Source organism: Triticum dicoccoides, chromosome 3A, assembly GCF_002162155.2.
Source record: "Triticum dicoccoides isolate Atlit2015 ecotype Zavitan chromosome 3A, WEW_v2.0, whole genome shotgun sequence".
NCBI classification, from domain to species: domain Eukaryota; kingdom Viridiplantae; phylum Streptophyta; class Magnoliopsida; order Poales; family Poaceae; genus Triticum; species Triticum dicoccoides.
Window position 1 is genome coordinate 184,325,993 of NC_041384.1, and position 13,292 is coordinate 184,339,284.

General features: G+C 41.0%; 2 protein-coding genes and 1 pseudogene across 3 annotated transcripts; all 3 read left to right on the forward strand.

The window, feature by feature from the left end:
- Nucleotides 1–305: 305 nt before the first annotated feature.
- LOC119271465 lies at nt 306–2,395 on the forward strand (annotated as a pseudogene).
- Nucleotides 2,396–5,905: 3,510 nt separating this feature from the next.
- On the forward strand, nt 5,906–7,663 carry LOC119271466 (protein FAR1-RELATED SEQUENCE 5-like). Its single transcript, XM_037553293.1, has 6 exons — nt 5,906–6,024; nt 6,219–6,310; nt 6,416–6,511; nt 6,604–6,783; nt 6,868–7,093; nt 7,211–7,663. Exons 2-6 carry the CDS (start codon nt 6,225–6,227, stop codon nt 7,622–7,624), a joined length of 1,002 nt encoding a protein of 333 aa, XP_037409190.1. The 5' UTR covers nt 5,906–6,024; nt 6,219–6,224; the 3' UTR covers nt 7,625–7,663.
- Nucleotides 7,664–8,062: 399 nt separating this feature from the next.
- On the forward strand, nt 8,063–9,725 carry LOC119271467 (protein FAR1-RELATED SEQUENCE 12-like). Of its 2 annotated transcripts, XM_037553294.1 has the most exons (3): nt 8,063–8,513; nt 8,624–8,911; nt 8,997–9,725. In XM_037553294.1, the coding sequence occupies exons 1-3, from the start codon at nt 8,292–8,294 to the stop codon at nt 9,075–9,077; spliced, it is 591 nt and encodes a 196-aa protein (XP_037409191.1). In that variant the 5' UTR covers nt 8,063–8,291; the 3' UTR covers nt 9,078–9,725. The 2 variants fall into 2 exon arrangements, with proteins under 2 accessions (XP_037409191.1, XP_037409192.1); XM_037553295.1 differs by lacking the exon at nt 8,063–8,513 and having other exon boundaries at nt 8,562–8,911.
- Nucleotides 9,726–13,292: the final 3,567 nt, after the last annotated feature.

The following is a 13,292-nucleotide window of genomic DNA, read 5'->3' on the forward strand; positions in this document are numbered from 1 at the left end:
TTAAAGAAATAAAAAAATCACTAACACTGGATAAGGGGTCGGTTAGAGTTGCCCTAACAGACAAACCAATCGTGCATTGCAACGGCCAGCTACGACCTGATATCCGTATCCTTTTCTATCTCTTTTCCCTGCGGAAGATTTGATTTCCATCCGAACACGGTCGAAACCAGATCTGAAAAACTTTCAACCTGATGCCATATATATATCCACGGCACAGACGCCCCCGAGGAGGAATATTCGAAGAGCAGAGTAGCACGTAGCAGTTCACGAGCGTCTTTGATATCGATCTACGTCGAGTAGCCACGATGTCGAGGGCGGCGGCGGTCGTCCTCCTGCTCGCGATCGCGTTCGTGTCGACGACGACGACCGTGGCGGCGGCGAGGCACCACGGCCACCACCATGACGGGTTCGCGAAGGTGTTCGACCGGCAGGAGGCGGACCTGGTGGAGGCGCTGCCGGGGCAGCCGGCGGGGCTGGGCGTCCGGCAGTTCTCCGGGTACGTGACGGTGAACCAGACGCACGGCCGCGCCCTCTTCTACTGGTTCTTCGAGGCCACCCACGACGTCAGCAACAAGCCCCTCGTCCTCTACCTCAACGGAGGTACCTATACGAGTACAAAGTCAATTACATGTATTATTTCTACCGATCGTAATATAGCATGCATGCATGCAGGGCCTGGATGCTCGTCGCTTGGATACGGAGCACTGGAAGAGCTGGGGCCCTTGCTGATCCAGAAGGGAACCCCTGAGCTCAGGCTCAACCCCCACGCATGGAACAAACGTACCAAACAATTCGATAGTCACATTGCCGTCAAATTTGCTAGTGACAGCTCGTCTTAGTTTTTACGTAGTAATTATTTGTGTGTGTGCAACTGCATAGGCAAATCTGCTCTTCTTGGAGCAACCTGCCGGCGTCGGATTCTCTTACACGAACACCACCGCCGATCTCGAGAGATTCGGCGACGACCTCGCTGGTACGTATGCATTGTAGTATTATCCTTCATTTATTTTTCTACTCCAGCTTTCTTAGTTAACTTGAGTGGATGCGTTCGTGAATTAATGAGCTCATGACGCGTACACGTTCCTCGTCAACTGGTTCGAGAGGTTCCCACAGTTCAAGGGCCACGATTTCTACATCGCCGGAGAGAGCTACGCCGGTGATTACTGCTACTACCCGTCGATTAATCTCGTGATTATGGCACCACATTAACTAGGTAATACTAGAAAAGATCTAATCAATCTTGTATATTTTGTAGGGCACTATGTCCCCCATCTCGCCGAGAAGATCGTGGAGCAGAACAAGAAGGTTCCCAAGAGCAGGCACATCAATTTCAAGGGTTTCATGGTACGCAATCAGTTTTGTAGTGCTTCAACAGGAATCAACGAATTATGATTTAGTTAATCTCTAATTGTTCGTCCTATACGTTTCCAGATCGGGAACGCGGCGATCGACGAGGCGTCGGACGAGCGTGGCATGGTGGACTACGCGTGGGACCACGCCGTCATCTCCGACGAGCTCTACGACGCCATCAAGCAGAACTGCAAGTTCGACCAGGCCGGCAACAGCAGCGACTTCTCGTCGTCAGGCCAGAACCCCAGCAACGCCGCCTGCGAACGCGCCATGGACGGCTTCTACGAGGCGTTCGACCACATCGACATCTACAGCCTCTACACCCCCGCCTGCACCGCCTCCACCGGCACGGCGGGCCAGCTGCCGCGCCGCCTCCACCGGCCCTCCGCTCAGTCCGACAACAGCAGGTCCATGCGGCCGCGGTACAACAGCTACGACCCGTGCCTGGACAACTACGCCGCCGAGTACCTGAACCGCCGGGACGTGCAGGACGCGCTGCACGCCAACACCACCGGGAGCATCCCCTACGCGTGGATCGCGTGCAGCGACCCGCTGTTCGAGCACTGGAAGGACTCGCCGGCGTCGACGCTGCCGGTGATCAAGAGGATGGTTGACGCCGGCCTCCGCGTGTGGGTGTACAGCGGCGACACGGACGCCCGGGTGCCCGTCTCGTCCACCCGCCAGGCGCTGCGCAAGCTCGGCCTCAAGACCCTCAAGCAGTGGAGGGAGTGGTTCACCAGCGACCAGGTCGGCGGCTACCAGGTGGACTACGACGGCCTCACCTTCGTCACCATCCGCGGTGCCGGGCACATGGTGCCCACCGTCACGCCCGTCCAGGCCAGGCAGCTCTTCGCGCACTTCCTCGCCGGCAAGGAATTGCCGCCCAAATCCATCATCGCTTAAGCTTGGGAAAATAGTGCTTCCTCGCCGGCAAGGTATTTTAGAGGTTGTTTGATTGGAATTGTAGTGTCGAATATCTAGTTTCGAATTTCGTATGTAAATCAGAACTTGCATTTTGCTCTTCTATATAGTAAACTATCTTATCTAAAATACCGAGTATTTTTTTGTTGTTGCAATAGTGTAGAACTAAACTTATCAAAATGAGGCGCGCATCTAATTTGGTGCCTTTTTTTGCGTTCCAATTAAGAGCTTTTATTCAACGAAAGAACTCCTAGCATCATCAGCCAAGAGGTTGGTGGGTAGGAAAGATGGTCTAGATCCAGTCCAACTTTCGGTGACCATCAATATGCATGTTTTGCATAAAGGTGGGCCGGAACATTGGCTTATCTACTTACATGTTGAATAACAAAAGAAGAAAAAGAGACAGCTAGCTCTCTAATTTCGAAAAGTAAAGGAGCCACAACAGAAAGGCTATTGTGACAAGTATTTCAGAGATTAACAATCTCCAAGCAGTCTGTTTCCATGATCACATGGGAGAAGCCACGTAGATTAGCAAAGATAACTCCATCGCGCAGCGCCATTGTCTCGCTAATGAACGGATCCGAAATCCCCGGATGAGGTTTACTCCATGCACCCAACAAAGCATTTTTGGAACGAGCAACACCACCCACTCCTATCTTGTTGGAGTCCACGTTCACAGCCGCATCTGTATTGATCTTGACTATCCCCACCTCAGGAGGAATCCACCCAAAGCCCGGGAGCACCGATGCATGTTTGTCTGGCATATCAAGCAGAGCCAAGTCCTCCCGAATTCTCTTAACCGAAGTATAAGGGTCAAGCTGATCATCTGCATGAGTAACTCTATTCCTCGAATGCCATATTGCCCACATAACTAATATCATTTGAGCCCTTTCCACATCAGAAAACGTCCCCTCACATAAAATGTCACGGGACCATGTATCCGGGTGCAATCGCGGCCTCCGAAGATCGAAGAGAGCAAATGCTTGTTTCCAGAACAACTTTGCATGTGAGCAATGCACTAGGGCGTGCATTAGGTCCTCATCCATTGCATTGAAGACATTACATCTACTGATTACCTTTATGTGTCGATGCCTCAAGGTACATTCATCTGGGAGTGTTCCATGCACCACCCTCCACCAGAAAACACGAACCTTTGGCAACACCTTGAGTTTCCAAAGCGACTTCCACATCTGTTCTTCGGTCTGTGAGGATCCGGTAACCGTCCCTTCCTCTAGAGCTGCAAGCTCCTTCTGAGTCACAAGAGCACGGTACGCCGACTTTACAGAATAGATGCCACTTCTTTCATGGGCCCAAGCAAGGAAATCATCACCACCACCTGCCCGTAGTGGGAATCTAATTTGGTGCCTTCAAACAGAATTTTGGGCACAATAGTCATATCTAATTGTACTCTTGGTATGGTCAGATAGAATTCCGCTGTTGCGGCCGGCGTCATGGAATTCGCTATGATGCCTACTATTAAGAGCATCTCTAGCCGAACCGTTAAAAAGACTTACCTCAGGCTCAACTTCTACTCGGTTTAGCTGCTCATAAAATTCAGGAGAACCTTTCACTGGCTCTCAAATTTGAGCCAGGCTTTCATATCGCTCGACGCCCTCGACCCATGCAACCCGGCCCACCTCTCGGGCCATGGTAGATTCGCTCGCTGACAACGCTGCAGCTGGAATCATCCATATCTTCCCTGTCAACGCCGGGCTCTTGTGGGCGAAAAAGGTCATTGCTATGCTCGGTTTCGTCCAAAACAAAACCGGTGGACGACCATAATGCCGTCGAGCACCCGTGGAAGAGCTAGGTGGCGTCGGAATTGTAGCCACACTAGTGTTATTTCAAAAATCGGAGTTCAACGGCGGCAAGCCTAGTCAGCAATCACACTCCTTAGAGCTTGCAGGTCACTCCAGAGCCCAGCCATCCACCAGCAGCCTCGACGTCACCTCAATGTCGTCAGCGGAGGCTCTCACCTCCTCCGTTCGCAAAGTGCTCCATGAATTGCATAGGTAAGATTTTCATTTCTTTGATCATTGTGTTTTACTAGTTTTGCTATCAAATCCAACATGAAATATTGCATGGTGTAGATGAAGAGGTTAAGGGAGAGGTTCTTCAAGGATTCTTGATCCGAGCAAGAGGAAGAATACGATGATGATTTTGAAGTGACCACTGTCGTGATCGTTCACAAGGAATTTTGACAACAAAGACTAGGATCGCAGTTTGGCCGCTTGCATGTCAATCAGAATAGAGCAGAAGGCTATGTCAAGCTTATTATCAAGATTTACTTTACACCCAATTCAACCTATTGGAGAAGTATTTCCAGTGGTGATCTCGGACGCGTCGAAGTCTCTTCAACACCATTGCAAAAGCCATTGAGGAGCATGATCCATGATTGAAATTAAGGAGGAGTGCATCGGAAGAAATAAGTGTAAGCTCATCACTGAAGTATGCCGCGGCTGTTCGAGTGCTTTCCTATGGGTTTTCGGCCAACGCCATTGATACCGGGAAAGAAACGAAGAAGCCCGGTGAAAAAACAAAGAAAACAGATAGAGAAAACATTGAAAATGAGTGAAAAAAATCAGAAAAAACTAAGAAAACGAGCCAAAACCAGTACATTGGCCGAATAAAACCACACGCGTCTCGTTGAAACCCAGCAAACAAAAAGAAAACACGAAAAATGGAGCAGCCTAGTAGTTATGGATCCTTCAGACCAGACGGACGCTATAATCTCTATAGGCGAGATATAGTCTTCGCGGAGAGAAATCGGCCTGCAGACCACATGCACAGGTTGGATGTTGACTCTTGGCGCCACTAGCAGAAGCACAAGTTGCTCGATCGGAAACGTGGTGGATACATACGAACCCCCAAGAGTTTAAATGCGGAAGATGAGAAGGTTCGCAGCAGGACGTCGTCCCATCCCTGGATGAAGGATCCATTGATCATGCCAGGCATGATCCGATCCATTCAGCCAGCTTCCCTGTACGTATACAAATAGGCAGGCCTCTCGAGAATTAAAAGCGGGACGGGGACGAGTGAGAGCGACGGTGGAGGCAACGACGCCGAAGCGGACGATTCCTCACGTTTGTTTCAGCTTGTGGTGACACGACCTGGGAAGGAGATGCTCGGGGCCCCGGACTGCCGGACTGGTCACCACGCACGCCACCGCATTGTTTCTGTTCCCAACGGCTAAGTTTTTCTACCGGTGCCGGTAGGTACCGGTGTTAGATCCACCGTTCCTCACTTTCGTCAAGATCTGTGCTGCCAGCGTCTTAGTAATCCCAGCGGAAAATTTATACAATGAGAATACAACACAGTCTGACAGATCGTATAGAATACAATCTAATGGAGCCCACCACTTGGGGATATTTATTCTTCTTATCCTTCTCGTCCAGACCTCCGTCTCCTCTGTTTCCCCCATTAATATTCTCTCTCTCTCCGTCGCCATTGTTTCTCCTCAAGTTCTTGCGGCAGTGTATGAGTAGATTGGTGAGTCAAGTTCTCTCTCTCTGCGTGGCCATTGGTTCTCCTCAAGTTCTAATATCAACTGGTTTGTCCTCAAGTTCGAAATCTTAGAAATCTTATGCGTCAATTTGGTAATCAGATTTGAAGCCATGAAGCTGCCGTAGCCCAGATAAGATCTGATTGGAGACCGGAATCGTATAAAGCTACTGACTGGGATCTCTAGGTCCCTCTTTTTTCCAATATCTTAGCGGGCCATCAATCTGTTCGCCGCCGAGGAAAGCAAAAAAGGTTAGTTTATCCCCTGCTATTTGACAACTTCCTTGTAGGATATTGATCCTTTTCTGTTGTGTTATAAATTAATCCCCTGCTATTTACCGCTATGCAAGTTTATTGAATTATTATAGCACGGTCATTATTTTATCTTATTTGGTTGGAAAGTAGGAATATTAATTTAACCTGTTGGAAATCCGTTGAGGTTGTAGGTTAATATGGATAGTGAAAGGGACAGCATCCCGGGCAGTTTTATGGCACTACTAAACATGGTTGAGCAGCCAATGTCAAATTTGAATCCACAGTAAGTTGACATACTTCATAATAAGTTTTAATATGTTTGCACCTAAATTTTAAATTTATTATTACCAATTTTGCTTATGTAGTAACAAATTCATTATCAATTTAGGAACAATCTGAAGTCAGTACCCGAAGATAGTTCTTGCTTTTCTGATAGACCTTATTGCTCAGAAGACAATGATGTACTTTCGAGACCAAACTTAAGGTAAAATACATAAATTCCATTATGACAACCCTTCGATGTAGTTTACATAAAATTATTGATGTACATGAACTTGTAATCATGATTTCAAACAGGGTGGACACTTACGATTATGCTGATGACTCAAATGAAGTCCAGTCCCGTCTTGAATGTATCAAAGACACCATTGAAATTCCAGATATGATATCTGGGCCTGAAAATCTAGATCAGGATTACTTATTTTCTGCATACAATGTTCACACTGAGGAGTCTGATTCTAATGAACGATACCTTGAGTAAGTAAGAACTTTTTAATATATTTTTTCATACTTAATATGTATTGGGAGTTTGATTTATAGATGTTTATTTGTTTTGGATAGAGGAGGACAAGTTGGAGCTGTTGAACACGGAATTAGAAGTTTTTGTGAAGACACTTCTGTTCAAATGTTAAGGCCGGTTGTTGGTATGAAGTTTTCATCAAAGGCAGAAGCATATGACTTCTACAATACTTATTCTTGGGTGCTTGGTTTCAGTATTAGAAATGGTGATAATTTTATTAATTCCAAAGGCGTACAAACTATGCAGGAATTAATTTGCCAACGAGCCGTAAGTAAATTTGTTAAAAATGATCATATTGTACTATGCTGGATTTTTAAAACATCATTGTAGAATGTATTACTATGTTTAATGACATTCAATCTGATACATCAATTTACTGTGCAGGGAATCAACAAGACTACTAAATATGCCACTACTAGATATGGTTGCAAGGCAACACACAGGGTAAATCTTAATGATAATTCAGAATGGTATGTCAAAGTTTTTAGGCAGGAACACAATCACTCCCTTGTCGAATCTTGCAGTGAGAAAAAGCACCTGCATTCACATCAACATATTGACAAGCCAATCAGAGATTTAATAAAGAATCTTCGGGAGAATAATGTATCACTCACAAGGGTTAATTCTATAGTAGCAGGTTTCTATGGATCAACAAAGAAAGTACCATTCTGTAAGCGCAAGTTGCGTACTGTTTGTTCTCAGATTGCAAGTGAAACCCTTCAGGACGACATTGCTAAGACACTGGAGAATTTCCGTGATATGATAGCAATGGACGATAGATTTTCTTTCTGTGCATAGGTGGATGATGACAACGGGCTAAAGTCACTAATGTGGACTACTGGGAGGAGTAGATCATTATATAATCACTTTGGAGATGCAATAACTTCTGACACTACTTATGGAACAAACATCTACAAAATGCCATTTGGTATGTTTGTAGGAGTTAGTAACCACTTTGAGAGTGTAATATTCGCTGGAGTGTTCTTGACTAATGAGAAGGGAGAGAATTTCTGTTGGGCTTTTAAGCAATTTGTTGCTATGATGGGTGGAAAACACCCAGTAACTATTCTTATAGGTAAACAATACTTTTGAAAGACCTTTACGTCTGGCTTGTTTATTTCATGTTTAGTGTATGAGATTCTTCACAAACTAAATTAAGTAATTTTCTAGGACTAAATTTTGCAATTATATGTTCTTAATACATTATTTTCCATCATACTTTATTTCAGATCAGGCTAGAGACATTGGAAATGCAGTCCGGAAAGTTTTCACTCATGCAGAACATAGATGGTGCAAATGGCATGTTCTTAAGCGGGCTCATGAACTTCTTGGTGCTGTCTATAGCAAGCAGAAAACATTTGCCGATGATTTCCATAAGCTAGTGAACCACATGCTAACTGTAGAAGAGTTTGAATATGCCTAGAATTTTGTTACGGTAAAATATTGTTTGCAGGAACATCCTTTTATGACTAGAGCCTACGAGTGTAGGCACAAATGGGCTAAACCATATTTTAGCAAAGTTTTCTGTGCTAGAATGTGTAGCACTCAACGTAGTGAGTGTGCAAACTTTATGCTGAAGATACATACTGTATGCAATTCTTCAATAAATGCATTCATTACCCAGTACACTAAGCTTATAGACGATCGTGAGAGTTGTGACGCAGATGCCGAAAGGAAAAACAAACAGGTGAAAATTTAGTAAAATCCACTTTTGTACTATTTTATGATAGTAATTTGTTGCTATATGTATGTTTTGCTAAAAAATTTCCAAATCTAATTTTCTATAAATAAATGTAGAAAATAATTAAGGTCCATTTTGGATATCCAATGGAGAAGCATGCTTCAGTTATCTATACTGCAAAGGTTTATAATCTATTCAAGAAGGAGCTCATTAAGTCAACATCATACCTTGTGCTTCCTAGCATGGAGGAACATACTTTTGTTGTGAAGCACGTCCAGGCCGAGTCTAGGGAATCGTGGTCAAAAGTAATATACAAAATCAAAGTAGACGAGTCTATTGGATATTACACTTGTGAATGTGGACTTTATGAACATTTTGGTGTTCTTTGTAGCCACGTCCTAGCGGTATGAATCTCAGAAATTTGAATTGTTAAATATGATGTTATATCTGAAAGCAACTAATTTTGTTCGTTGTTGTTCTTTGTCCCAGATTTTTGTGAACCGAGGTGTCTGCAAAATTCCAGATTTGTCATATAATGAAGCGGTGGACAAAGCAAGCAAGGTCATCTAGTTTCAACAATAAGTTGGAGAAATATATCGGCGACACGAACGAGGAATCGAGATCATTTAGGCACAAGCTATTATATTTTGCTGCAATAGATATAGTGAATGAAGCTAAAAATGATCAAGATGCTTTTGCAATTGCAAAGTCTAATTTTAGTCGCTGCAAGAAGGAATTACATGAGCACAGACTTTCAAAGACAACTACATGCCAGGTCGGATATGGATCAATCCCTGAACATGAAGTAACTACACATTCTGGTGTTCAACAGGAAGTCAATGAAGTTGTTGATTCAGATCTTCAAATAGTTGATACCGCAAACAATATTTCAATTCCGGTTTCTTCAATTCTTGCGCCTGCTATAATGAAGAAGAACGGTAGACCTTCAAATAAGTGGTACATGTCTAGCATGGAAGCAAACATCAAGAAGAAGAAACGTGGGAAAACACCGGACCAGAAGACCAAACATCCGGGTGGTGTGTTGGGTGTTGTCCAGTCAAGGTTTTGCAGCAAATGTCGATCGCCAACACACACAATCAAAAATTTTCCTCAGTTATATTTACCTTAATGTTATTTGTTTTCGTTTTGTTGTTGCAATGAAACTAGTAATGAAGTGTGTACTGATTGGAAACTTAAATGTATGAATCCCTGAACTAATTTTCTTGTTCTTACCGTTGTTATTTATAATTGCCTTAGTATTATGTCGTTAATTAAAGTTTAACACATCCTACATATTTGGATTAACCTGAACGTTTTAATGGTGTGCTTTGTTTTTTGAACGATTTGTCATTATGCTATAGCGCCTATTATTTCAAATATTGAACTATTATGTACTGCATTAATTCTTTGTTACATTGCTGCAAACAGTATTAATCTTTTACTAATGTACAATTCCTTTTGTTAAGATTTTGTATTTTGCATTTTGAATATATTTTTAAGATTAACTATTAATAAGTATGTGCTCATTACTGTTTTATAAGGAAACCATGAATCATATATATTTTGATCTAGTTTTTGGTTATATCACATTTATAAGGTGCTTATTAAGTTTCATATTTGAATAAAATTAATTTCCGTATACTTGTTTGTTTCATATTTCACTGAGATTGATTTCATTTCACTTACAGGGATTGATTTCTTGTAATGTGAATTGAACTAAAAACTTCAATTTCAATTATCACTTATAAGAAATATCTTCTTAGGGCTGACATTCCTGAGGCCTGATTTTGACATCTATTAATATTTATTATATGTCATTACATTTATTTTTACCTTACGAGCATAAATAATTTTGTCAATAAAAGCTAATTCAATAAAGAACTACATTACTTAATTCCTTATGAAAATAACAAATAATTTCAACAGCCGTAGATACATTTATTTTAATTACAATTATGCGTTTAGTTATGAATATTTTATAGTTCCGTTGGAAAATTGCAAATGGATATGAAATAAGATTCGAATCTGAATGTTTTGACATTGTAGTACGTAGATTTTACTTACCTCTAATTGTAGTACGTACATTTACATTTATGAGTCCAATTGTGGAATATTAGCACAATTTCACAAATCATAAGTATTGATAGTTTCTAACTACATTGCCAATTGAAATATGAAATACATGAGAACGTACAATTATTTAATTCATTTCCTACTGCAGCCGAAAAATGGTGTGACAGGTTTATTTATTTTAGTGAAATACATTACATAAGAAGTAGCAGAAATGTTATAAAAACATTTACATATGAAGAAGCTGAAATATTATAGAAACATTTCATATTGAGTCATTTCATTACACTCAAATTTCTGTACATAACGTTCCAAATGTAAGTACTTCACAATCCAAAATATGGTCTAATTGGAACCGAAGCTTAAATCCCCACAATGTTGACACACAAATTGACATTAGAAACACAACTAAGATCTGAAATTTCAATGTCCCACAGTTAACTATCGTTTCTTCTCCTCTTCATTGATATTCCATCCGTGACGATCCTACGCAGCAAGGAATGTTTTGATATTCAAAAATTGTTCCATGACGAAATTCGACATTGTAGTACGTAGATTTTACAAGTATGATAATGCAGATAGATCAACTAATTTCACAATTAATTGAAATCTGGAATGTTTTGCATATTTTTGTAATTTACATTTAATAAGTTTTACAAAGAATACTTGTCCTCGTGTCTCACTGAAATAAAGTACATAAATATCTCATACAAAATATTGAAATAGCACGTTCTTCCAATTGTGCAATTCAACTCTGGTGCTCTTCACCTAATCCTCAATTGTTTCTATGTAGGAAGTTGGAACCGTTCCATGGTTTCCTTTAATGGACAGCAACTCATACAACAACAATGGCTTGAATGACATTACGCTTTCCTGCACAAGAAGGAACATGTAATTAAATATTAGTGTAGTGCAACATATGGACAGAAGTTTTCTGTATTTTGATAATTACTTGTGTGTGGGTTCCAATAATGTTTTCTCCATGGAAATCACGAATTGATATAATCGTCACCAAACCAGAGTCATCACTGTAGTAAATTTTTATATTACTAAACTTATACATAAATAGTTTTTGTAAATGCATTAGGAAAGTTCAAGCAATAGTACCTGTTAGCACCGTGAATAATAGGCTTCAAGTAATTTGTGTCCCATGTGGTAAAGTCAACTTCCCATCCAGAGTAAAGCTCTTTCACAACTGTTGTCATTGCGCAAAGAATTTTTTTGACGTTTGAATCATGCATCTTCTTTAGTTCATTTTCATTTGATCGTACCTACGTTGGGTCAGCAACATGTACACATTTAAGCATCATGTCAAGGAAATAGGAGCGCCATGTAACATTAACTAGAGTAGGAACTATAATCTGCATAGAGATTAATAGTTTACTTAATATGACAAAAGTTTGTTCCTCATCAACTACTTTACCTTGTAAATATTCAGCTTGCACACACACACACAAACATAAACACATAATGGATGTGAAAATTCTTACGGTTCTGCACTCTGATATATCATATAATACTGCAATCTTCCTAAATTGGTCAAGCACAGAACGACTGGAGATAACATTCTCGTTTGCTAGGACCATCATCTGCATTCATTTTATGAAATTTCATTACATATTTTATAATTTGACAAGATCAATGATTATGACTAATAATATAATGGTAATATATATAATTGTTTTTTTCGGGAACTTACAGCGAAGTCAGACTCCAGTATATGCCTACACCTTTGCTTCTTTGAAGTGCCATACATCAACCTTTCAAGTTGAACAAGTCTCCTTATACATAAATCAAATACTTCGTAGCTGAATGTTCTGAAGAGTACAAGTGTATCCTTCAATTCATTGCCTGTGACCTCGATGTACCTTGGTTCGTAATGTATTATCCAGCACCTGTTGTATAGAAAATGTGAATATTATTGATAATTATTTATATTATGTATATGCCATTCTTTAAATGAAGTATACTTACACTTCATTTTCCTCTTGCTTGCTTTGTAGTACCCAATTTGATAATGTAGCTAGCATGGCTGATGATCTTTTTAGCATATTACTACCTACAAGCACATGATTAATTGCCAATGGATCGTTGCTTACTTTAATTTTATCAATAGGTGAGTCTGTGAACTCTGCTTCCAGTGCTCTTGCATTTAAGTTCAGGATATCTTCTCTCTGAAACAAACGGAATGCAACAGCTGTTTCGGACATCCGACTAGCCACTGTTGCTGGTGAAAGTTGATTTGGTGGTGTTTGCACATTTTGAATTTCTGCACATGTATTAGAACATGTTTTTTGTACTGCATTAGTTGGTGTTGTTGTTGCATCCATATTTCCTGAAAGAAATAATGTACAGAATGAAAGAGCTTAAAATTTAGATATAAAGTGGAAACAACATATGTTATGACACCAAATGAATTATAGTTTATATAGTTGCACATATGTGACAACAAATTTTTATATGAACCAGAGAAGTAGGTAACTTGAATATAATAAGTACAAAAAAATAAAACATATATCAGTTCTTAATAATGCAGTATGACTTCCTATCTCTTACCAGTAATTCCAATTTCAAACATTTTGCTTCTAGATGAGTCCAGTTTTTTGGAAGTGCCTGAAACATTAATGAAAAAAACTGTTAGCATGTCTTAGTCAGTGCAGCACCTGGTTGTTTTACTTCAGAAGTACTTACAATCACTGTTAGAATCAGCTCCAC